The sequence below is a fragment of the Acanthochromis polyacanthus genome, chromosome 1, assembly GCF_021347895.1.
Source record: "Acanthochromis polyacanthus isolate Apoly-LR-REF ecotype Palm Island chromosome 1, KAUST_Apoly_ChrSc, whole genome shotgun sequence".
Taxonomy (NCBI): domain Eukaryota; kingdom Metazoa; phylum Chordata; class Actinopteri; family Pomacentridae; genus Acanthochromis; species Acanthochromis polyacanthus.
In genome coordinates this window covers 41,690,898-41,716,807 of record NC_067113.1, presented here as the reverse complement: position 1 = coordinate 41,716,807, position 25,910 = coordinate 41,690,898, and the positions used below count along the sequence as shown (strand labels likewise).

Here is a 25,910-nt window from a genome sequence, read left to right as displayed (position 1 = left end):
ACCACTGAACTGACCTTCAGTTATCTGATGTGTTATTTCTAGGTGTTTCCATACCAGTAAAATGCTGTTTGTGTATGCTTATACAGTATGCACACATGTAGGATGTTATATGTGTGCATCTGTGTGTGAAGGTTAATTAATTCCCAGGACAGAGGCACACACACATCCACAGCTTCTCTGTGATAATAGGGCCTGTAATTGGGGGATTCAAGCCGTCGGATCTTGTACCTTCCATGCACAGAACTCAGCTGGTTGCCTAGGGGGTTGTTTCCATGAGGGCAGGATGGAGGATGGCTTTTCCTACCTTGTTTACCTACCTAATCCACAAGGAGAGGGATGAATTATGTCAGTGTGTTTTCTTCTGTTTCAGATTCTTAACAAGACTTTCAACGTGTTTTCATACCACGTATGCTCCAAATCCCTCAAGATCCCATTTTAATCACAGCCATATGTTAATATGGATGCCCGTGGTCCTTCCTAAACATTATCTTATTGGGATATCCACTGAGGGAAATGATAGACAAATGAAACACAATGAAACTGTGAAATTCATTTTACACCTTTACATCCTTACTTTAACAGCTGTTGATTGACAGAATAGACAAAAAACCCCTCAGGATCCCGGGTGTGAATGGCTCAAGGGAAGTGCCAAGGCATGGTCTCTTTGTATTCTGAGATGAACCTATGGGAGAAATGGATGGCAGTGAGCGTTTCAGGCTGCTTTGGCCTCCACTCGACTGGGCAGGGATCTTGGGAGGTCAGGTGGAAAACAACGGGGGAGATGGGCACTCATCTCCTGGGGCATATGTCGGCAGGTTTACCCACAGAGAGAGGGGTTAAACTCAGACCTGCCCCGGGATTTCACACTGCTATGCTCAGGAAGCCTCAGGGTTCTACCTGGGAGAGTATTTTAGCCTTTACCTTCAACAGCCACAGCTCAGAGAAACAGAAAACCAAAGTCATCCATATATTAATAGGGTATATTCCAGTTTTGTATGGATTGAACTGCTGCCTTTTGCTCCTGAAGGAATATCAGAATTACATTCCAGGTGAAGAAGAAGAAAAAAAAATCAGCCCTGGTTTTCCCTGTGTGAGATGAGATCGCCATCTTTTGGAAAGGAAGCAAGTGCACCCATCTCAAGCAGAGGAACATTTATAGGAGTCTCATTCCATCTGCTGGTGAAAGGGAGAGAAACACCAAAGTGGTAGGAGCTGTGATTTGACTGTGGGTGGGCATGATAACGCCAATATTCAGTGTACTCTCAGAGCCACCAGCTACATTTTAAAGTTTTATTCCATCTATCAATTAAGATTGCTAAAATCTACACCTTATTTTTAAGCCTTTATTGAAAGATTTATATGCAAAATGTGGGGTTGCTAATAGAATTTGTTCTGATAGTTTCAACAGTGTATGGCATGTGATGCAGCATGAAACTGATGAGTTTGGCAAACCAGCAGTCTGATAGCAAGCAAAGCCACACATGACATGAAAATAAGGTATCAATACATTGAAGGACTTTTTGTGACATAGTTGACAGGTATAGCCGACATTTTTTGCTGTTTTCAGGCCTAAAATCAGCATGGCCGCCTATAACCAAACACCTGTCACAAGTTCAGCTTCTACATCAGGGGTCACCAACTATATTTGCCAGAGGGCCAGAATTTTACCGGACAGTCACTTTGGGGGCCGGACCCTCAAACAAAAATTAAATAAAAATCGAATTTTGGCATAACATTATTATTTGATGTTTATTTTTTATATTTTTTCCATTTCATTACAAAACTGAAGGCATTTTTAGCCTTTATGAGTCAGTGCTCCTATCACCTGTACCACAGTCAACCACTAGGAGTGATAGAGATATTTTGCCTCATCTCAAGTCAACTTTATTCACAGAGCACTTGAAAAAGAAACACCGCAGAAGTGACAGGAAAAGGCCTCTTAACACGGGTAAAATGGCACTCTCTAAGGCCACGAAACGAAAAGTTGATGTGGAAAACAGATCCTTTAATAATGACTGGACTGACTGCTTTAATAGTGTGGACCACATGATATTTTCTCTTTGATCCTCACAATTTTGGAATCCAGTCGCGGGCCGGATTGGACGGTTCGGCGGGCCGGATTCGGCCCGCGGGCCGCCAGTTGATGATCACTGTTCTACATAGTAGCTAATTCTTCATTCTTATCTTTCATTGATGAACTGCTTGCAGATTAAGCATTTGTCTAAAAAACTAAGAATGTAAACTTGCAAAGTTTGGCTTGTAGACAGTTAAATGTTTATTGGATTTAACAGCAGGACTCCCCCCCCCTCAAACATCCCACATTCTGACATCTCTCTGCTATTTCCAACATAACAAACATCATGTGACCCATCACGCTGAACCTTGGACGCACGAGTTCCATCAAACGCCTAAAATACTTCTCAGCGTCTTACAGCACCGTGAACTATCTGCTTTTGGCTTCGAATGCGTTCATCTTCTAACTTTAGACTGAGTTTTGACTGCACATGCAATCATTCACACTTCAGAAATCTTGACAGAAGGAACGCCTTGGTATGCACCGTGTGTGGAGGAATTTTAACAAGCTGCGCTCCTGCTGATGAAGTGAAGCTGACATCCATACACTGGTCAGTCAAGTGAAAGTTAGGGAAAATGAAGCAACACAGTGGCCTCCGTCATATTTTTGGGTTGCTTTGTTTTTCTCTTGTCTCTCAAACTGAGCTGTTCTGAGGCCTGCTTGATCTTGGCAGAAAAATTGCATAAATTTCTGAACTGTAGTCGAAACCACATGTGTGTGAAAACTGAGAAAGAAAGAAAAAGAAAGAAAGGGATTTGATATCAAAACACTTGCCCTCTGTAAAGTACAGTTTCAGATGGGGACAAGATGAAAATGCCAGACTGTGTGAACCTCGATGAAAGCCGCCCCCCCTACTGTCAATGCACCTGCTTCTACAAAAACCCCGACTCTTTTCCCCCTGACCCCAAAGGGCCTCTGTCAAGCTGTACACACATATGAGAGCACATGCACTCGTACAAACAGTACAATGTGGGAAAGTGTCGAGCCTTTAAACTGCTGTAATTACCGACTGAGATTCGGAAGACTGCTGGCTTTGTTCCCTGCTCAGGCTGGGTGGGTAAAGTGGGAGCCAATGAGGGGAGAAAAAACATGCAGGACGAGGGGGAGAGGGGCCCTTTTGTGGCTGGAGTTGCTCCTTCCTTCCACCGCTTCAGGCTCATTCACTCTGTCACCTGCAGCTACAGAGAAATGGAATCGGCAACGATAAGCAAAGAGGATTGCAACAAGGAGAAGCCAGATGGGGAGGTGGTGCGACTTCAGAGGAAGATTGGGTTGGTGCCTGCTGTGTCCTTCATCATCGGGACGGTGGTGGGCAGTGGGATCTTCATCGCACCGAAGGGAGTCTTGATGAACAGTGGGAGCGTGGGGCTGTCTCTGCTGGTGTGGGCGCTGTGTGGCGTCCTCTCTTTGTTTGGTAAATTTTAAAATTCACTGCTATCATGGTGAAAAACTGTCTGCTTCCCTGCTTTTTTTAGACTAAAATTATTCATGCATGAATGCACTGCATGCCTGCATGAGATGCTATGTATATTATGTATGTTCACTGGCGAGGACCACACCACTGGTTTGAAGCTCGATTGTTCATTGGATGCAGGATCATTATGTTGGTGATGACTGAGATGAGCTGATGCAGTGTGAGGGGAGTAGCTTAGGTGGAGATGAACAGCGGCTCCTGAGCTGGCGGACACACTAGGGAAAGGAGAAGACAGACAAAGGAGGCAGAAGTATAGGGAAGATGCTAGAATGAACGAGTGGAAAGGGCAGAGTAGTATGTATAGACATATGATAGGAAGGGGAGTGATTGAGGTTTAGTCCTGCTCCTGAACCTGATGCTGCTGATACATGCATGGAACACGTCACATGCGATGTGTGCAGGCTGTAATTGAGTTAGGATGTCATGTGATATGATGCAATCAACAGAGAAACAGCATTTTTGCATTGCAATTTCTCCACGGACATTAAAAAAGAAAAAGAACAAAACAGGACTTTCTGTGCCAGTCAGCAGCCAGTAATATAAGGAGGGTCTGCAGCTATCATTATAAGAAGAAACTATGTTTTTTTACAGTGGAAGAGCTGCTGTTTTTGTCCAGGGTCTTGTAATTTGGTGTGTATCCCGAGAGGTTCACTCTGATGCGGTCATCAAAGTGGGGATCAGTGAGATGAGTTCAAAACTAAAACTGGAGAATGTTCAAGTTCATTTGAAGGAGATTTACTGATGTCCACAGATGGCGATTGATGCTTACATAACAGTACTTTCCAAAGAGTGCTACAAATGTTGCAGGAGCACTGGGAGCAGTGGATCGCTGCACAAGGAGTCTACTTTAACGGGATGGAAGCAAAATTTAAGTCAGGCATGATTTGACCTGAAATCTGTCTCTGAAGAAGAGTATCGATATGGAAAAGCTGTAGAAAGAAATACATCAAGAATCAAGAAATACTAAAACAATTCAAAGGGTTTAGACAATATCTTGCAATATCATGCAATACATGCAGAAGAATTATTCAAATATTTATGTAAGCATGACATATATGTATGAAAAATCATGTCTCTGGTTAATGCATCATACAGAGTGTTTATAGATTGTTTTGATTTGCTGTGCTCTTGTTTTAGGGGCTCTGTGCTATGCTGAACTGGGCACCAGTTTTACAAAATCAGGAGGTCACTACACTTATCTGCTGGAGACGCTGGGGCCCCTACCTGCTTTCCTGCGACTCTGGGTTGAATTCTTGTTCATCAGGTACACTCAGAAATACCCACGGGGGATTCGAGAGTTGTAAAAATTCCTAACAAATGTACATGTTCTGTTGGGGTGCCCAAATTTATGCACCTGCCTACCTTTGTTTAAATAATTATTGCACACTTTCTGTAAATCCTATGAACTTCATTTCACTTCTCATATATCACTGTGTTCGTCTGCTACATGATATATTTAACTGAAATTGCTGATCCAAACAACCAGTGATTTATAAAGGAAAATCTTGAAAATTATCAGGGGTGTCCAAACTTTTGCATACCACTGTATTTTATTTGTCTCCAGACCAGCTGTAGCTTCTTATGTGTCCCTGGCTTTCGGTCGTTATGTGGTGGAGCCATTCTTTGCACCTTGTCCTGCTCCCATGGCGCTAATCAGACTTGTTAGTTTACTTGGATTGAGTGAGTGTTTTTATACCTTCTTTTTATATATGCAAATGTACTCTACAAATAGAAGAAGATGCAGAGCAGTGAATATTTCTTTGAGCAGTTGTTTGTCTTCTTGTAGCGTTTGTCGTGGCCGTGAACTGCTGGAGTGTGAGCATGGCCTCCCGCACTCAGGTCACCTTGACTTTCATTAAGATGTTTGCTCTGGTCCTCATCATCATCCCTGGCTGTATTGCGCTGGGAAAAGGTGGGAAGATGTGGCTGCCAAACCAAAGATGCGACTGCCGGTCCAGCTGCATTCAGCTCAGCTTCTCTCTCTTTTTGTATTATTTGCAGGAAAGACAGAAAATTTCCAGAATGGGTTCGAGGTTGACTTATTAACACTGGACAGGTTGCCACTGGCCTTCTATAATGGCCTGTATGCCTATGGAGGATGGTAAGCGAGCCCGGTGTGGTATGAACGCTGGTACACACTGGTTTCACACAGATTTGGGCAGTACTTTACCAAAAATGCTACAAAAAAATGAAGGAATTACAGTCAGACAAGATGTCAGTATACAGTGATTAATTAAACACACAACAATCAGAACCATATGCCTGTCTCCGGGCTTTTCCTTTTTCCTTTAGGTTTTATCTGAACTTTGTCACAGAAGAGGTCATAAACCCAAATAGGTATTTTGCGCCGAACATCCGCTCCAAAGTCAATAGATTTTGAAAACCAAGCTGCCGTCAAAATGCTTTTATATCTCTCTGTGTGTATCCTGTCTTGTCAGAAACATCCCGCTGGCAATAATCTGCTCCATGGTGACAGTGACAGTCTTTTATGTGCTTGTTAATGTGGCCTACTACACCATGATGACTCCCGCTGAGCTGCTGCTGTCTGAGGCTGTGGCTGTCGTCAGTGACATTACACTCCATACTGCATTCAAAAGGAAAAAAATCAGAAGGACTGCGATAGCACAGCGCTGGTCTGATGTGGTGTCTGTGTCTTTGCAGACGTTTGCCAACCGTACTCTTCAGGGACTGGCTTCTGTGATTCCTATTCTGGTGGCCTTGTCTTGCCTGGGCGCTCTTAATGGGGGCTTCTTTGCGGTGTCCAGGATGCTGTTTGTGGGAGCCAGGGATGGCCACTGGCCGCCGATCTTTTCCATGATTCATATCCGGAGACACACACCTTTGCCTGCAGTGCTGTTTCTGGTAAAGTGTTTGCCACACATTATGAGCCAGAGATATAAACAAATAAATAGGAAGCACTCTGAAGAATTTATAGCAAGGTGGGTGCCCTGGTAGCTCAACAGGTTGAGTGGGCGACCCAGGGCCGGCCCTAGGACTTTGATGGCCCTAAGCAAGATTTTTTTTGTGGCCCCAAAACATGCACAGGGCAACTACCAAATCATGTGCACGGCTTGTAATTGGGTTAAAACACACATGCACATGATTAACAGCATTAACAGATTTGTTTTATTGGAAGAAAGACAGGGACAAAATGCGAATCACACACTTATTGTGGTGTGGCCCCCTCTAGTGGATGTGGCTATAAACAACGGCATAGAGTGTTTATGCCAGCGGCCGGCCCTGGGGCGACCCATAAACGGGGGCCGTATTTGGAATCCAGTCCATGGCCCTTTGCTGCCGGTCCTTTCCCTGTTCTTCTCCCCACTTTCCTGTCTCCGTTTGACTGATCTGTTGTCAATAAAGCTGAAAAAGGTCCAAAAAAATCTTTAAAAAAAAAGAATTTAAGACCAGTTGTTCAAGGTTCATTTAATTGCAACCAAAAATATGTTAAATAGCAGGTATAAAATAAATTTAAAAAGCACATTTCCAAACCCTAACCCTCAAGTAAAATGCTTGTTTGTTAAGTTTATCTGTGTAATAATTATACTGGGTGACACAAGAGAGTTTTGCACCTCCATGGATATGATGTCGAGTCAGACAGTAACTAAATGCTGGGAGAATTTTACAGACAAGACAAGATAAGATAAGACATGATGAACATACAGATGGGTATGTACGAGCATGGCATATTTCATGGCATGAAACTATGTGAGAAGATTTTGGAAAAGTTGAAGTCAGGGATAGAGAATTTCCAAGTTACTAAATGTCCCCGGAGTACAATTAAATCTGTCGTGTAAATCTGCATAGAGCAGGCTGTCCACAAAAACTGAGCAACCATGCAGGAAAGAGACTAGTGAGGGAGGCCACCAAGACACTCACGATTCCCCACAAGCTTCAGCAGCTTCCATATAATAGCTATCTGTGTCTATGCTATTTACTACGTGGTAAGAAATATTACTTTTAGAAAACTGTTCTAAATGTCAATCAGTTGTTGTCATGGCATAGTAATGTATGACCTAAAATTTCAAATTCTACAAATAACTTGTGCTTTACTCGGTACAATTAGATGATTCCAGCTGTACTGCCTGTGTGTCTCCAGTACCCTTTGGTGGTGTTGATGTTAATGACAGGAGATATATACCAGCTCATCAACTTCGCCTCTTTTCCTCGCTGGTTCTTCATCGCCTTGACGACCCTCGGGATGCTCATCCATCGATATCGTTTCCCTCTCCACCCGAGACCTTTCAAGGTGAGCATGACGTGCTGAGCTTCATTTTTCTGACAAAACTGACCAACTTCTCGTTCATTTGTTCTGCTTCACACCCTAAAGGTGTCTTGGATCATCGCGATCACCTTCACCTTGGTTTGCTTCTTCATCGTGGGCCTGTCTCTTTATTCAGACCCCTGGAGCACTGGGATAAGCTGTGCTCTCACACTGACTGGGGTTCCGGTTTATTATCTGACAGTCTATCGTTATCGCTTGCCTCATAGATGGAGACGCATCTTCAGTAAGTCATACCAAATAAAAGCTTGATGTCAGATTTTTTTCAGTTTATGGCAAAAATAAAGGATTTTCCTTCATTGTTACAATATTCTTTGAAGGAGAGTATAAGTAGCTACAGCACTGAAAGTGGCTCTTTGAATGTGAATGATAAAGAATAGGTGAACTGACTTTGGTCTAATATGCTTGTTGATTCTGTAAAAAAAACTCTCACATTAACGAGGAACTGAATGAGTGAAATTGAGAAGTCAGTAGCTTTTGTAGAGCAAGGAGGACTGAAAAGCAAATGTACTCCCAGCAGAATTAGTTCCAGACAAAGACCTCATTGTTTAGGATTTGCAGTTGCTTTATATTTTTCAGTTAAAGACTAAACCCAAAGTCAGAAAACACAAGCACAAATCTGCTCAGAGATGTTTCAAAAAGCAACAAAACATCCAGGAAATATGATGCAAACAAAGTGGGGCATCATATGAAGAGTTTATTTGCAAAAGCAGATAACTCTGTTTGGATAAATTTTCAGAAAACTTTTACTTGAGATAATATCAATCAAACTGAAGTTGAGTGGATTTGACTCAGTAGAAAAATACATGACAAAATAGAGAAAAGATAAATTATTAGTGTTATTATCTCAAGTAAATAATAAAAATATAAGTTTTCTGAAAATTTATAAAACGGAGTTATCTGTTTTTGCAAATAAACTCTTCATATGCTCACCATTAGTTCAGTTTAGCAGTCCAGGCATGAAGAAAGTTAAAAATTCTCTTGCATAATCCTGCCTCTCTCTAATATCTCCAGACTACTGCAGCAAGCAGCTGCAGATTCTTCTAGAAGTGGTTCAACAAGAAGTCCAGACGTACTGAAGACCCAAAGACATCCTGCCTTCTGCTGACAGACTTCATGGAGACCACTTTGACAAATGCTAGAAAACCTCTTTGCTGTATGAACCAACATGTTTGAAGTATTCATTTTGTACTAAAACACTTTAAAGACACTGTGTAGAGAAAATACTTGAAACAAGTGAAACGATGCTGGAAACGGGAGGATCTGCTTGTAGGACTTTAATTAGAAAAATCAGATTTTAAAACTGTGAAATGTCCCTCATCGTGGAATTTTTTTCAGCTTTAACAGCCCCTGGTGTAAAAATATGCTTGTTAAAATTTTGAAGCTCTGCTACAGATAGTCCTATTTTTCTGTATAAACCAATAAAGTGGTTTTTAGAACGATAGAGACCATACATGAAGTTTCAACTTTTATTCAAATATAAATAGAAATAAGCAGTATTGCTGTGTAGTTTTTCCAGATGAACTGTACTGGACAGCGGTTTCAACATCACTTGTACTTGAGCACATGTCAGGCTGTACAAATTGCACCTTTTCCATTTACACTGCCTGATCGAAACGTGCTAATGGTCAAAAACATGACTGAATAAAAGCCCTCATTCTGTATTATTGCAGAAACACCAAGTTTAAGGAAACAGAACGAACCACATGCTTGGAAAACTGCTAGAATCCACAAAGTATCAATCCTCAATAGATTAACTTATTGCCATGTATGCAATCACAGGCTCACGAGCCTGACACACCTATTACAGCAATACATTATTTTTTTAAAAACAGTTAAAGACTCCATTCTATTCCCCAGAAATGGTGATGAGAGCTTAAGATGCCCCCCTATTTTTCTGTTTATGCTTCAAGACAAAAAAAAGGCAGCAAGCATCCTTATTGAAAACAATTACAGCCTGTGTTAGAAAGATACAAAATAGTCACTATTTTGCACCCATAAATATAAAATGTAATTGTCACTGCATGCAAAATGACCCTCAGTGGGGTACAAAGTGATCCAGGGTTGATACTGGCGCAATTACAGATGCTTTAGAAAGTCAAGTGATGAAGACGGTTCTACAACAGACATACAGACACAATCCTACTGCTGTTAGTGCTGCTTGGAATACTTGAAAATTTCTCATTACTAATAATCCTGCATCACAATCTATAAGTCTAAGGCGCTTTCACATGTCCGACCGATCCAAATGGAACAGAAACATCTCGCTGGTTGATCAGATGATACGAATTTTCCATTTACAGACGTAAAAGCTAAATTATATATTAAAATGTGCAAATCAACATACATATACACTTAGAGATTTTTAACTTCTTATGCAATTCCTTCGAGACGGACACGCCACGCCGGATAAATGACGAAACAGAAAGACCGCCACGTTTTTCCATGTGAAGAATTGTAAAAGTAGAAACACGAGTGACATTAAGGCAGTTAATTTCACTAAAAAAAGACAATGAAAAACAGTAAGCCAGACATGGAGAGAGACATGCAACAAGTGAGCAGCTTGTTTTAGTGACTAAAATGGAAATGTCCCCGTCATAGATTCATACATTTATTCCACATGGCAAGCAGAAACATCCAAAGAAGAGCAAAGCAGATGCAAAAGAAAGCAAGCCAAAATAGTCCTAAATCCAAAAGAGGTCGGCTTCATTTTGTAGCTTCACTGAGTCATGTTTCAGGTCAAAAATTTTAAAAAAAGAGTCCAAATAAATGACTTCAGCTGAGCAGAATAGTGCATCCATTATATGTTAAAGCTGCAATTTGTACATTGAAACGACAGAGCTCTTCAGCATATTCATAGATGAGTTTTTGGAGCTCTACTGGATGTATAGAATATCAAAATACTGACTACAAAGCATGGATTTTTGGATAGCTGGTTAGTGAAAGACATTTGCTACCTTCATTTGTATCTGCTTTGCTATTTCAGTGCAGTTTCTTTAGAGTAGTGTTTTTTTTTTTTTTAAATAACCAGATGCCATGTGTTTTAGTTCTCACGCTACTTGAACTGAGGGATGAACTCGGACCAGCTGATGTTGGCCGCGCCGAGGTCTTCATCGTCCAGAGCAGAGAAGCTAACGTCCACCAGTATCTTGCTCAAGCTGTCGTTCATGGTGTCCAGCACGAGGCCCTCTGTGAGCGAGCGGTTAGCCGCCGTGCCGCCTCCCACCTGCAGCAGCTCCCTGGAGCAGCTCCTCGGGAGGCCTCTGACGGGCGACTCGGTCGGCCCTCTTGCTCTGGAGGGAGCGGACGTGAGCAGCTCTCTGGGGGAACTGAACAGAGGCCAGTCTTTAAAGGGAGTGCTGTTGAAGCTGAAGGTGGTGTAGTCGTGTCTGGGGGTGACGGCGGGACCACCTGGCGTGCGAATAGGGCTGAAGTCGAGAACAATCTGGCTCCCTTTGCCCACTGGGGTCACCCTGCAAGGCTCAAATACATTAGAAGGGGGCTTGCTGGGAGTGGAGGATAAGTGGCTGCTACTTTTTATGGGCGTCTTAAAGGAGAACTCCCGGTCGGGGCTATCCTGCCCGTGCTGGTGCTCGTCCAGCTCAGTATGGAAGTCCTGGAATGTGGAAACATCAGAGGCTACGCCAGAGTCTAAGAAGGCGTTAGCAGGGCAGAGGAGAACAGGCTCCTCGTGCAGAGAGCGGACCAGGCGTTGTTTGCGCCGTGAGCTGCTGGCTTGTCTCTTTGGAGCGGCTACAGGAGTCTCACATTTGATTGGGACACATATCTCCTCCTCCTTAACTTCCACCTTCAGGTTCTTCAGAGGAGACACTACCACAGATTGGGCAGCACTTTGAGTCACCTGTCAGACATAAAAACACACTTTTACCCTGTACAACCCAAATATAGAAATGCAGCGCCCTCCATAATTATTGCCACCCCTGGTTAAGATGTGTTGAAAGCCTTAAAATAAATCCTGTTTTTATTGCAGAAGCATACTCTCACACTGAAAACTGTAGAAAAATGTATTATAGGAGAAGATTAGGTGCCGTTTTGTTGGCAAAAGTGGGTTGTACAAAGTATTAACATCAGGGGTGCTAATAACTGTGGGAAACATGATTTGATGTAAAAGAATTATTTCTTAATGTGTGATGTTTGTCCCCACTGAATAAATGCACTTGAATTAAAGGTTGGATTTTCCCTTTTTTTTTTCATTGCGGTCCTATATTATTTAGAAATAAAACTGAATTTATTAGAAGCTGAAGAACACATCTTAACCAGGGGTGGCAATAATTATGGAGGGCACAGTATATACAAATATAAAAAAGAGCAAAAAAAATATACAAATGTACATATAAACACAAATATAGAAAAAAAGTGAGCAAAAAAGAGCAAAAATTATATATAAACATATAGAATAAAATAAAACTAGACAAAAGCAAAAAAATGTAGCACATATATATATTGCATTCATATATATTTTGCTAGAAAATTGCAAAAATAATATGTACACAAACCCAAATATAGAAAAATGTGAGCAAAAAAATAGCAAAGATTACATAAATATATATATCACAAAATAAAACTAGTGTGATGACCCTCTATAGGTAATATATATATATATTAAATATTCATTATATATTTTGCACTCAAATACATTTTTCTAAAAAAAATTACCAAATATTATATACATATATATTATTTTTGCTATTTTTTCTATACTTGGGTTTATATACACACACATTAGCATGCACATTTATATATTAAATAAAATGAAAATAAAACAGATGTATTTCTGCAACAGTGGGTTTTACAGGGTTAAATATTTACCAGCATGTGAGGCACTGATACCAGCAAACCAAAAAAACATCACAATTATTCAGCTCGTTCTGCTGTGAAGAACTCTGTGGCTTTACCTTTGGAGCTATGCGGACTCTCTTGGTTCCTCGTGACGCGTTTTGTTTCTGCTGGGAGCCGTTCGGGCGAAAAGGTGTAGATGAGGCCGGCAGATAGACGGACGAGGCGACGGGAAGCTGGATGGGAACCAAGTAGGAATCGGTTCGAGGGAGAAGAGGTTTCATCTTTCTCTCTGAACACAGAAGAGACAGCGACTCAGACCGGGGCATCTGAAGAAACGGCAACATTTCTGTCCATTTGCCAACAAAAGTCCGAACTTACCAGAGCCAGTCGGTGTTTTCCTCGCATCCGGAACCATCCTCTTTTGTTGCCATGAAAAATAAGAGGTGACATCACTTTATACAGTCAAAGTCTTAGTAACCTTGCTGCTCTCTCACTCCTGACAGCAATTTAGCGGCGGCCTGTAAATTCTGTCCAGTATTTACCTTAAATGACTGTTTCTACAGATATTATGAGTGCACATATTAATCATTAGACAATGCATGTCTCATAACACATTAGTCTGTCATTGTGACTTCTGCTTCTCTGCTGCTCTTATCATCTCCTCCTGTTACAAAAACACATGTCTACACCTTAGGCTTCCAGCTGCAGCTATATTCTTCGGCTCCAAAAGAGTCTGATGACAACTGGGTAAGGGAAAGTAATAGATTTTAATTTCTGTCTGTCCCTTTTTCATCTTTCTCCTGCCTGACTGCGAAGTGAAGACACTTCCTAAAGAACTGGGGGGGGAAAAGGGTGAATCGACCTTACTTGGTGGGGAAATAAAACCATTGGCACGGAAACAGGAGCAGTCATTGGGTTACAACCAGGCTACAGAGAGAGATTGAGAGGGGAAGAAAAAAAGAATCTCAAAGAACTGCATGTGACATCACATTTGCAAAACTGCGAATGAAAAACAAGGACAAGTTTTTCTCCTTGTAGCAGAAAAAGCCCCCAAAAAACAAGACAACAGTTACGATACAAACAAAAAAGGAAACTATGAATTTTAGAGCCTTCTTCTTCACAGAAATGCAAGGGAGTGAAAAGAGCGAGTGTGCTCACCTTGTACACCTGATCAAGGGTGAGGCACCGATTGGCTTCAGGCCGAATAGTCCAGAAAGAAACTTTACCATCAGGTGACGTCTCACGAATGAACATCTTATGCAGCGACAGGTTATGGCGGATGGAATTCTGCGGTTAAAACATATTTAATGTGTTAAATCTGTCATCTACTGCAACAGATGTTCCCCCAAATATACTTTTAGCAGCTCTCGAGTACCTTCCATCCTGGTTTGGCCACATCTCTGTAGTAAGGGAAATGCTCCTCAATCCACAAGTAAATCTCTTTCAGCGTCATCCTCCTGCTCTTCCTGCTGTTGATAGCAAACTGAATCATGGCCATGTAGGAGTATGGTGGCCTCTCTGCCATGTTTGGCTGAACAGCTTCTGCATCGATATGTGTACTGTGTGCCTGTAAACAAAAAGCATTTGAGAAGTCACTTCTACTTTATTCGGATCAATATATAATTGCGGGGCTTTTTGTAACACACTTGACAGGTGTCATAGTTGATATTTTGCGGTTTTCAGGTCTAAAATCAACCAAAACCAAACACCACATGGCCTTTTTACACAAAGATTGTTGTAAATATTATATATACAATTGAAAAACTGAAATTGAAAGTTATTTATTAAGATATTGAAGTAAACTTGTTGACATGCCATAAATCCACACTTGACTCACACACTACTTTATATGAAATAACTCAGAAAGCCTTGAAGTCTGTCCAGTCTTTCTTTAGGAGGAAATGACATCATGTGGAGCAGGTCATGTGATCTGGAATTAACACACTTCCTGGAGAGGAGTTTTTTGTAATTAGTTGAAAGTGATTTCACTGACATAATTTATTTTCAATATAAAATGTGATATATTGCCAAAAAAGAAATATCTGTCATGATTATCTCAGTTTAATAAAAAGAGCACCATCAAAGCAATACTTGAATAAGCTCATTTTATTATTGTTTAGCTAATTAGAAGGTGGTTGTTGTTAAATTTTGAGGGTTACTTAGCTGATATTTTAGTGATATCCAGTAATAACCCTAGTAATAAGAGATTGTTTCCATAATAAATAACTATTTAATTTGTAAAGACAGGATCATAACCAATATAAAAATATGTTCTTTTTTATTTTTAATAAAAATGTATGCAAGATGGACTTCAAAAAGTCCCATAATTATATATTGACACATTCACTGTTGGAAAACGTGTTAAAAAAATCTACACCTGCAATTATTTTCAAATTCAAAACACACAGTCATCATAGTGAGGTGTCCTGTTAGAGAGACAGACTGGTTAAGGGGATATGCGCTGACATGTCTCAGATCAGTGTTTCCTTCACACAAGTATCTGTTTACATAACAGTAAAAATCACTCGGAGGTGACAAGAAGAAGCAGCTGACCTTAAACGTTTGTGCAGGTGGGTTTTGGTTTTCCTTGAGGGGCGTCTGTTTGGAAGGATCCGCTTCAAAGGTGCATGTGCTCATTTTGCCCAGCCACTGAATATTGGTGAGGCTGTCATTTAAACGCCCGCCATCCTTATTTACTAGTAAAGGAAAGTGGAAAACATTATTGGGTACACAAAGGAAGACATTAGAAATTATAACTCCAAACTGATACTTAAATCCCATTTCCATACATGGTTTCATTCCGGGGAGAGGTTTAGTATCCAGGGAGTTGAGCATAGGTTCTGTTTTTACTGTCTGTAGCACTGCAGGTTGTGCAGAAAAGTGTTCCTCTTCAGCAGCAGGCTGACAAAAACCTCCATTGTCCCGACCGCCATTCCCACTCAGAAGAATAAACTTGTTCGGGCCCTGTTCACCACACTCTTTGCCCTTAGCAGTGAGGGCTCCAATAACACTTTGAAGGTCGGCTGTTTTGGGGATAACAACCACCTGAGTGTCAGACTTGGAAGGGTGATCCATAATGCGGATACCATCAGAGAAGCACTGACTGGAGGCTGGTTTTGATGGCTCTTTGGAAGCTGGCAGACCAGACAGGCTTTGTGAGCCAGCTGTTGGTCGATCATTTTGCTGAAAAGGGAGTTTTCTTCTTTTGAGGATCAGGGGTCTCCTTGGGCTCTGTCTCATTGTCAGATCATTGAAATTCCCCCTTGCTATCCACTGGTAATCTATGCAAAAGTGACACAAAAATACGAATATGAGCGTCTGAACGACAATAAAGTGATTTGACACCCGTTACACACTGGGATAAAAAATCTACACTACCAAGTATGTCATGCTAACGAACCGTGCCAACTAGAATTACCGGTAGATTAACGTTCAGCCTGCTAGCAACAGTTTACCGTTCAGTTCGTATTACTTTGGACTGTCAAGAAGAAACCTAAACACGTCAAATACTAGTTACAACATACTGTGCAGAAGGACACACTGTTCTCCAGATGAAATCCAGGCCCTCGTTGTCCGTGTGTCGGTTATCTTAGCTCCACAACTGCCCGGTTAGGAGGCTAACTAACAGATTTCAGCTAGAGAGGTTTCCTGGCGACTTGTCACTTCTAGAACAACAGTCGTTAGCTGCTTGCGTGTCTGCAGTTGACGTTTTTTTCCATTTAACGTTTGCCGTTGACTAACTGGCAGACAAAGCTATACTTATATATTAAAATAGTTACGACATTCATCAAATTTTCCGCTGATAATCCACCAGAAAGGCCACCGTCTAACACATATTTCATTATATAATATGAATAATGCATGACGACACCATATTCATTCAGGAAGACACTTTTTGACACCAGTGACATGTTCTTAGCTTCCAAAAAAAGCCGTTTGATATACCACCGCATTCAGCTTCTGGTTTGTCTTATTAGACCTGAACAACAAACACTTTAGCCGTTGCACCTGGCGCACCATGCTAGCTTTCTCTCTGCCAGCGTTAGCCTCAGCAGCTACAAGTGTTCAGAAGCTAGTTTAGCTACGTGGCTAACTTCACTGTTACAACGAACAGCAAATAAAGCCCAACCTTCATATCATTGCGATGTCTCAGGCGATTCCGCTCGGCTGGATTCCGACTAGAACTTGAAACATTTGGTTCATATTTTACCCCGAATCCTCAACATCGACATCGCCCTTTTATTTCATGTTAATTACATGCCTGTCTCGTCGACTCTGTAACGTTTTTGAATTTTGGCGCTGTGGGTCCTGCCCCCGTCACTTTGATCACGTGGTGGAAAAATGCACCAATAGAAGCAAGAGAAACAGACCTGGACGGAACCAATCAGAGAGGACAATAGTGAAAACCGGGAAATAACAAGTAGCAAGATGACGGGAAACAAAACAGTCAAAAGTAGGTAACGTGAACTGTATCAGTAACTTTTAATAGTCGTGTTAACTGCCGTAAACGATAACGACGTCCTACACCACGAGCCACATAAAGGTAAGAAAAATACCAAACGTGTTGCTACGAGTGAAAACATTCAAAGGAATACAACGAAGTGTGGACATCTAAACTGTAAACCAGCCTAATATTTGAAGCAAGCCGATTTAGATTATTTAATCATGTGTTTATTCCTTTAGGTGTTCAGGAATGACTTCTATTAATGCCCCGAAAAGTATCAAAGTCAGACAAGCCTCCATTGCTATTCCTGGAGCCCCCTGTGTGTGGAGCCAGACTCCAAAATGCGCCTGAAGTCCGAGCAGCACTCAACCCCAGAGAGTTTTTCACAGAGACAAAAGCCCAAAGCACACCATCTCTTAATTCCTGGGTGAGTTGTTTGTTTATTTATTTGGAACTCTTTTCAGTAACTCTGTGGTGGAAAACATTCAGCATAGCCACTTAATTTGAGTTGGTTCCAAGAATATAAAGATAAACCTGACCTTCCTTTCCAATAATGCCCCTTAATGGTTGGTAGCATTGGTATTATCAGGCTGATTGATTGCTATACTTTTATTCTTTCAGGTTAGACCAGAGTTCGACAGTTCTGTTGCAGCCGCACCTCCGGTGAAACGAAGGCGGAGAAAATGTCAGTCTGCCACAAGCGTCCTTGACAGTTGTAGTCCGCTGTCCAGGAAAACGAGTGTGTGCAGATATCCTTCATTGTCATTTCATACAGAGTCAAGAGGCCATCAGCCAACGACTACAAGGACAAAGAAAGCTACAGAGTGCAGTTCTGTGTCTAATGTGGGGAATGAACCACAGCAATCATGCCCAAACAAAAGGACAGCGTCACGGCACTCTGACACACCGAAGAGACAGTTGACCTCAATCAGGAAAAAGAAAGATGAAATATTTTCTGAAGGTCCTGCATCCCACAGCAGATGTTTGGATCAACCTGAAACACCATCTATTCAAGTGTCCGAGAGAAGCAGACTTCCAGCAGGCTGTGCTTCAACACCCACCTCCAATGAATTTAGCACCGCTGATGTCAGCAGTATCGGTCCACCACCTGATGTGGACACTCCAACAGTAATACAGGGAGTTAGCAGTTGTCCCTCGTCCCCCTCTGCACATTTGCTACTGGCTCAGTCATGCTCATCACCATGTGATGGGCCTCCTGACATTTTAGTGGCTGATACTCCAGAGAGGGATTATGGGGTGAAGGTGACATGGAGGAGAAGGAAGAGTTTGATGTTGTTGTTAAAAGAGAGGGGCCATCTGTCTGAGTCAGATGCATCAATTCACAGCTGATGTAGAGAGTCTGGAAGAATTTTCTTTCACAGTTGTTGATTCATTTTTGGTTGATTGATTAATTGACAAGCCAACTGATGTTATGAAATAACTCTTATGCAGCCCCTCTGCACAGACATGGTCGTTGGCTTCCAGTTATACTGTATATATTGAGACCTATTCCTAATCTTTTCCAACTCGAGCCAGGTTTTTTAGTGTTATTTTTTTCTGCATTTTATTTTGAGTAAATGGCTGAGTCCATATGAACTGTAACTGATATCACATGCCCCAAAATTGAGCAAACATATGTTATATAAATCCAAGACTGTTCTGCAGGATCATGTAAAAATTGCTTTTGGTGAATGTGCTGTGCAGTTTAAAAACACTGCCTTTCAACTATGTTGAATAAATATACACATGGAAAGAAATTTCCTGGTTTATTTATTGACACTTCTGTCAGGCTACAGTTAGTGATGGCAGAAATGCTCTATGTTACAGCAATATAAAAATACTCCATTGCAAGTAATCATCTTGCATAAAAAAATTACAAAATTAAAAGTGCATGAGTATTAGCAAAATGAAGGTGAAGCATTAAAGTAAAGGTGTTGTTTTGGTATGACATTAAAGGTTAATTAATACTAAAGCATCACTGTGTTACCAGCATGTTATACTTGCAGCTGCTGCTGTTGGAGGTGACTTGCACTTTATATACAGTTCAATATACAGGGGCAGCAGAAAATGTGGTCATCAGGTGATTAACACAAGAAAGAAAAGTAAATGAAGTTCTGATATAGTTGTTGGATTTTTTTCTCTGATCTTTGATTTGTGGTGAAATACTGAATCATTTCAAAGTTCATGTGAGAATTTTAGAGAGTAAAATGTTGATTTGCTGAAGCTGTTAACAACTCAGACATCTGAAGTGTGAGCCTGACTGCACACTTTCATGTTTAACTATGATTGGCATTTTAAAAGCTTGTAAAATTCTGTATTAAAGCAACTCAGGCTGAAATAAACATGTAGTAAGCAGAAATTACAGCATTCCACATTGAAATGTTCAAGTGTTGATTTTGTTAAATGTTTTGTAACAATTTCAGACAGGAATAACAGCAGTTGTAAATGCAGAATGTTAATCATGAAAGATTGAGTTTATTGAAGCAGCATTTGTCACAATTACCGGTCACTATATGCCCCCCCTTTTATATGCATATTTTCTCGGACAATAGGTATGTTCTTCATGTATTTGAGGCATCTTTAAATGGTAGAAATAGCATATTTTCAGCCCTCCCACAGTCGAGGCAGACACTCCACCTATAGGATGTCCACCAATCAAGTTCCACCTAAGTACGCGGCGGACCAATAGGAAGTCCCGTTGTTTGTGTGCTCGGTAACTAAGGACCGAGTAACAGAGCTGTCCCCAACCGCGTCCACAAAAAGTGCTCTACCTCACGAGGATCTTCCTTAGCAACCGTGGATAAACATGAGTTACTACAGCATAAGGTGAGAATAAAACAAAACCCTTGCTGCACGTCGTTTTCGTACTTGTTCTGTTCGGTTAACGGTGGAACGAGAGGCTAACCGGTGTCGGTACCGTTTTCTCCGAGCCGAAAAACTTAACTGTCGCCCACAACTTTTATAAAGGCACCATTGCACGCAGCGGAGGCTGCGCTGAGGCAGCTAGCATTAGCTTTTCACGGTAACAAGCCAGCTATAACATTCCTCAGCTGGCATATAAACACAAATGACTGTTAACGTGTGTTCTTTCCCTATTTTGACGATAAATGTTGCTTACTTCACGGCGAGCCTGCTGAGTGAGCGAACGGTTGTAGCACAAAATGGCTTAACAAATACAGAAAATGATTGTAAAGGCAAAAAATCAGAAGCTAACTTTCTGTTTTAGTTACTACTCGTTGATAAAGGTTTGTACCATTTATCTTGTTTGGTAAATTAGTGTTTTTAGTTAAATTTATGCTACATTCTTTATTTATTTAACCTCCAGAGTGTCTTTCTGTTACATATAAGAACATTTCTATACTTTAACAAGCTTTTTCAGAGGTATTTCCTGTGCAATGGAGAGTAAATTACACCCTAGATATATAACGTGAATATTGCATGACTAGATGGAATCTAACACGTTTTGTTTAATTACAGCGTATCAAATGCTCAAGTCGTGTTGGTACCCACAGCCGTCTCCAGCTAGGTTTAGGACTGAATACAATAAAGGAAAAAAACAGTTTGCATGTCATGTCTGAGCATGCCTTTCTGTAGTCGTTTTTTGTGCCTGTGTCAGTGCATTCATGTTAGCTCATCACCTCACAAGTGAGTCAAGCTAGAAAAAATGATTGTTAAGTAAACATGGATTTTTTCCCCTGACGTTTACACAGAATTCACCACAGCATAATGTGCCACAGTGCCTCCCACTGCTTTCTTTTTTTTCATGCAAACAAGCAGCGTGTTTGACAGAGAGTTCATATTTTGTGTGTGTGTGTGTGCATAATAGACGCTACTGTACATGATTTCAAGCACTGGAGTCGAGATCTGCTTCCATTATGCGGGGAGATAAAAAGCAAAAGCAGCGCCCACCCTTTCCTGTTCCAGTGCCAGTCTGTTTATGTGATTTTATCAGTTTTGTAGATAAGTTGTTGTTTGTTTTGAACAGTTACACTGATGTCGAAACATTCCTGTGAAATTGTACTTGCACTATCTGGTTGGCGGCTGTCGGTGCTGGTCAGTTGGTCCGGGAGACAGAAAATGACTTGGCATCCTGTTTGTTTTTCTCCAAATACTGAACAAAAGTGCTATGATTTCGGAAAGCTCTTGGCCTTGTAACTGTTTTGAACCACAGCTACAAACTCATTCCTGATGAGCTGGAATGCACATTACTGTGTATTCTCTCGACCAACCCGGACAGTTTGTCTCAAAGTACAAAGATGGCTGATTCAGCATTTGTAATCATCAACCCTGCAAGCGGACTGACCGTGACACATCTTCTCTGCTATTTGTTGCTTTTTCACATGAATCTATTGCTGATTAATTAAATACCATTGTTACTAGTCCAAAGGTCAATGAGTCGCTGTAGATGTGTCCTTTAATGCTTTATATTTCAAATGTGATATCTAGTCTTCATTGCTCCCTGTCTCTGTAACTGGTGAATATTGACTCACTTGGTAATCACAAACGTCCACAGTCTGCATGCAGAGATGACACATTTGAGGAGTGACAGTTTTCGTAACAGCATCACCAATCTAATGTTGCAAGGACTGCTCACATGTTCATAGTGTTCAAAGTAGAAGGCTGATGAAGTTTTGTGGTTGTTTCTTGCACGGTATTAACATTACCAGGGTTAGGGTTTAGAGTGTAACCTACAAAGTGTGATTTCTGTATCTGTATGATATGCAAAGGAGACAAATGTCAGCCTAGAATCCACACCTATAATGTACTGTTTGCAAGCAATTTTCTGGGTTGACAACTTAACCTTGGTCTGCCAAGTATCATTAGCCCCTTGCCCACATTTCATCTGCCAGCATCTGAATGTGTCAGTTCCATGTCTGAATGAGCACCCTGATCACATTCTGTAAAAGTGGTGAAGGCAGTTTCTTACTATGTCAGACTTAGTACCATTTCTGTATCATTTTTGACATATTACAAGAGTTAATTGCATGCTGTTGCACTGATGGATAAGCATGCACAAGCATCATACTCTCAGTTGTCCGAAGTGATTTGGGGAAAGCTGCCTCTACATTTCAGTACCAATAGTTATCCAGCAAGACACAGTTTGCATTCCCAAAATTCATCTTGTTTCTGGGGGTTGAAGTACCCAGCATTGCTCAAAAAATGGACAAATGGATTTGGATGAAATTTTCAGGGAAGGTCAGAAATGACAGAAGGGCCAACTGATTAGAGTTTGCCAGTGATGCGGCTTATAGTCTGGATCCACAGATTTGATAAAGATTTCTGTATTGTGAGATAGTGGCACGGCATCACTGAAACTATGACAACAAGTGAACACTACGTCTGCTGCCTGTTCATGATCATATGATTGCACTCTGACTACAAATTGACCGCTGTGAACTTAACCATCAGAAATGATGCCAGGAACAATTGATTAAATTGTGGGGGTGTTTCCGAGCCCCATCAATTCCCACTGTGATTTAGGAAGATTACTAATACATCTTTTGGTTGCCAATAGAGGACGATCAACTTAGGTGCTTTTTAAAAACCTATATATCAGTAGTTGACTGTGTTTCTCACAGTTCAAACATGTTCTTGATGGACCAGTTTTTGGCCAAATCTAGTAACTTGTGTCAAGCCCCTCCAACCCTCCTTAATTAAACTGATATAATATTGGAATCATCTTATCATCATCATTTTAGTTAAACATCGTAACACCATCACTATAAATCAGTCAATTAAAGAAATTCCCTACAAGGATAGTGGTTGACCTCAGCAGCTACAAGCATGGCTTGTGGTTCAGTTGTGATGGACTGTGGTTGTCCAGTGAATTCCAGACACATACGGCTCAGCTGGCCGTTGTACTCCATCCTGTTTCTCATACACTTACACACTGGAATAACATTTCTGGTATTTGTAATGCTTAAAATTCCTCATTGTTGAATGCTACAGCTCTGCTTAAGTTTGACAAAAGTTCTGCAGCATATTCAAGTTGAATCAATGTTTCAGCAGTGCAATCAGACAGCAGCTTATATTTCTTTAAGGTAAATGAAGTCACTGTCACAGAGTCATACGTGGTTGGTGCCGCGTGGGGGTCCTCAAGGGAAATGGTATTATTATCAACTCTAGCTGCTTATTTCCATCATTTGTTTTGAGCTCAATAATTACTCCCTCTGGTGAATGATTCCCCTGCTTAACATCAGTTGACTTGTATGCCATTTTACTGTTGTCTCTCAGGACAAACATACACAACATAGTCCTCATTTTCCTTGTATTTTTTTTTCTCTCATTCTTGCAAATAGGTGCAAAAAGACGAATGGGAGCCTCTGGTCTCCTAGCAACTAGATTAAGGTCCTCACACCGTGTCTGTTTTTAGAAAAGGTAATCTATAGATTTCATTTCTATTGAATTGCCTTTTTCAATCAGCATGTGCTTTTCAGTATTACTCATATGCTGACACTCAAAATTAGAATAGTCCAGTAATGTTGACTGGACATTACAGTGAAGAACACATCTGGTCTATTTTAAGCTCAACAAATTCCCACTATTGCATGTAGCTGAGATGCCAGACAGATTGTGCCTTTGTGGTTTGATATATGCAGTGCCCTCTTATGAGTCAGAGGAAATGAGCTGCTTGTTGAGTCTCTCAGAAAGTTACTGCTAAGTAGTCGGCCAGTAAAATAAGGGAACTTAGGTGACAGCAACGAGTCTAACTGATATTTTCAGAAGTATTTCCAGCTACTTGGAATGAGTGAAATTTAAACAGCCTCAAATAACTTACCTCTGTACTCACAGTGTCAGCAATGTTTAAAGAACTTTGCTGAAGTTCATAAAACATTCAGACCTTCTTGCCTTCTGTTCCTGGCTGATCTTTGCAACATGCTGACATTCAGGTGTGTTACTTTCCTACCTATCCCTGTCTGGATCCGTGCGCGTTGCCTGAAGTGTGATGTCATGGTAACAGCATAAGCCTTAAGACCTCAGTCTACTTCAGGCACTGGTAGCTGTCACTCCCCTGGGTGGGACATCGCTACTCTTTCTCTATGACATATTAGTGGAGATCTTAGAGCCAGTAGGGCTTACCGTTAGAGGTAGGAACGCACAGAAACTCTGAGCACGAGTGTGAATGAAGATTTTTGTGATACCAAAGGAGCCAGGCGGAATAGCATTCCTGCAGCTGCATCCATGGACACTGTAAAGACTGAGGGATCTCAGCCCGTCTACAGTCGCTGGTCATACAGGTAGCTGCACATACAAGTTTTATTACACATTTTTAATAATAGACTTCCTTGTGTGCCGTTCAGGACTGAAAATAGCCTTCTGCTCTGTCTCTGTGCATATTCTGCATCACACGTACAGACACACAGATGCTTTTTCTTCAGCTCTCCAAGCTCTATTGACTTTTAAGAACGGAGAATTCCAGAGTGGCCTTCATCGCAACGGAGGTCAGCGTTCTTATAATGTTTCTTCCAGTCGCTGCCTCATCTTTCTGGCCAGCTGAATGACCGACCTGCTGTCAAGATGTGCATCTCGCTCATGTTTCTGCCACCACGTCGTTACTTATTCAGAGCGCTGCGACTGTGTGTGCTGTAACCAGAGTTGGTGATTTGCGTGGGTGTCTATCCAACCTGTCCCCCCCCCCCCCCGAGTGCTGTTGGCTGCCTGATTGGGACACTCGTGTAACTAACGATGTGCTTAGAATACTCATCCAGATGATTGCTGAAATAGCTCAAAATGCTGTGACAGTTGAATGCATCTTCTTTGGGTTTTCTTTGCCAAGACTCAACAAGTTGTATTGTAATGATCCACTTGTGAACTAATCTAAGAGTTTAGCTCACCATTGCGTTCTGTAGTTTATCACTTAACATGCTGAACTCGTTTTAAAAAGCTGCACGCCAGCATAAATGTAAAACTTGATATCTGGGGTTTTAAGGGTAGTTGCATGCTGTGTTTTTTGTGGCACACAACAGCCAAGTGCAGTGACTGTGCTGCTTTCCAGAGTCACGGTCACGTTGCTAGGTTTGGTATCATTGTACGTGTCGGGAGGCTAAAATTGGTGCTCCTTCGCCGTATCTGGTAACCTGCCGCTCACAAATAATGGTCAGATGGATAAACAGTAAAACAGTTTAATTCCTATTAACCATCAGCACTCATTAACCACGCCCGACAGGTACGTCGGCGGGGTTATTGCATTCGTTGCGGTATCTGGGTGGGTAAGTATGTATGTATGTATGTATGTATGTATGTATGTATGTATGTGGCTATGTCCGGTCCGATATCTCTGCAACCGCTGAAGTCAGGATAATCAAACTTGGCACTGAAGATCAGTGTAAGGTCCCCTGCTCAGTTGTGGAGTTACAGGTCAGCAGATCAAGTAGAGAGGGAGATACGTATGATGATCAAAATTGATACATATTGCATCAGTTGTATCGGGAGGACAGGGTTTTCGCCAGCAGAGGGCGTGGTTCTGCTCTCTACTGAGGGCTTATCTAGTTTTTTTCTGTATTCTTCTCTAAGGTGGAGGCTGAAATGCCATTTGTAGAAATTATGTTACCCGTACTCAACTTTTCCTTTTTGAAGTGGAAAAGTGGAAAGCTTTTAATTAAAACCAACAACAGTCAAAGTGATTGGATGATAAGGTTACTGTGATTAATGTCATTCAGTTTTTAATAGCTTCAGCTGGAAACAAGTCTCTGGTCAACTTGTCCTCTTTTGTACTATTGAAATTATGGGCAGTTATTATCAGTGAATTATTCATTGTATTGAAGTCATAATAGGCCCAACATGTTCACATTGGACTGCGTGTTCAATATTTGCCTCACAAAGACCTCCAACCAAA

At 41.3% G+C, this 25,910-nt stretch overlaps 4 protein-coding genes across 8 annotated transcripts in view; 3 read left to right on the top strand and 1 right to left on the bottom strand.

Annotated features, from left to right (window-relative positions):
• The first annotated feature begins 2,482 nt into the window (after nt 1–2,482).
• On the top strand, nt 2,483–9,272 carry si:ch73-352p4.8 (cystine/glutamate transporter). 3 transcript variants are annotated; one of them, XM_022205245.2, is made up of 12 exons: nt 2,485–2,624; nt 3,253–3,488; nt 4,686–4,812; nt 5,113–5,228; nt 5,335–5,460; nt 5,550–5,649; nt 5,841–5,885; nt 5,987–6,110; nt 6,210–6,410; nt 7,648–7,797; nt 7,879–8,056; nt 8,845–9,272. In XM_022205245.2, the coding sequence occupies exons 2-12, from the start codon at nt 3,263–3,265 to the stop codon at nt 8,907–8,909; spliced, it is 1,458 nt and encodes a 485-aa protein (XP_022060937.2). In that variant the 5' UTR covers nt 2,485–2,624; nt 3,253–3,262; the 3' UTR covers nt 8,910–9,272. The 3 variants fall into 3 exon arrangements, with proteins under 3 accessions (XP_022060934.2, XP_022060937.2, XP_022060935.1); XM_022205242.2 differs by having other exon boundaries at nt 2,483–2,624; nt 5,987–6,410; XM_022205243.2 differs by lacking the exon at nt 2,485–2,624 and having other exon boundaries at nt 2,991–3,488; nt 5,987–6,410.
• Nucleotides 9,273–9,285: 13 nt separating this feature from the next.
• On the bottom strand, nt 9,286–16,918 carry foxm1 (forkhead box M1). Its single transcript, XM_022205241.2, has 9 exons — nt 16,760–16,918; nt 15,420–15,911; nt 15,184–15,326; nt 14,006–14,197; nt 13,789–13,917; nt 13,498–13,557; nt 13,009–13,048; nt 12,747–12,919; nt 9,286–11,692 (listed from the first exon to the last, which is right to left on the bottom strand). Exons 2-9 carry the CDS (start codon nt 15,868–15,870, stop codon nt 10,886–10,888), a joined length of 1,995 nt encoding a protein of 664 aa, XP_022060933.2. The 5' UTR covers nt 15,871–15,911; nt 16,760–16,918; the 3' UTR covers nt 9,286–10,885.
• Nucleotides 16,919–17,015: 97 nt separating this feature from the next.
• On the top strand, nt 17,016–18,825 carry rhno1 (RAD9-HUS1-RAD1 interacting nuclear orphan 1). Its single transcript, XM_022205251.2, has 3 exons — nt 17,016–17,173; nt 17,314–17,501; nt 17,696–18,825. Exons 2-3 carry the CDS (start codon nt 17,337–17,339, stop codon nt 18,422–18,424), a joined length of 894 nt encoding a protein of 297 aa, XP_022060943.2. The 5' UTR covers nt 17,016–17,173; nt 17,314–17,336; the 3' UTR covers nt 18,425–18,825.
• Nucleotides 18,826–19,785: 960 nt separating this feature from the next.
• The window catches only part of tulp3 (TUB like protein 3), a 33,057-nt gene continuing 26,932 nt past the window's right edge, over nt 19,786–25,910 (top strand). Inside the window, exon 1 of one of the 3 annotated variants that reach the window (XM_022205248.2) lies at nt 19,786–19,900. In XM_022205248.2, the coding sequence (XP_022060940.2) occupies nt 19,881–19,900 (20 nt within the window). In that variant the 5' untranslated portion in view covers nt 19,786–19,880. Of the gene's footprint in view, nt 19,901–24,065; nt 24,313–25,910 lie in introns of those variants that run through there. The other 2 variants (XM_051950425.1, XM_022205247.2) reach the window with 2 other exon arrangements.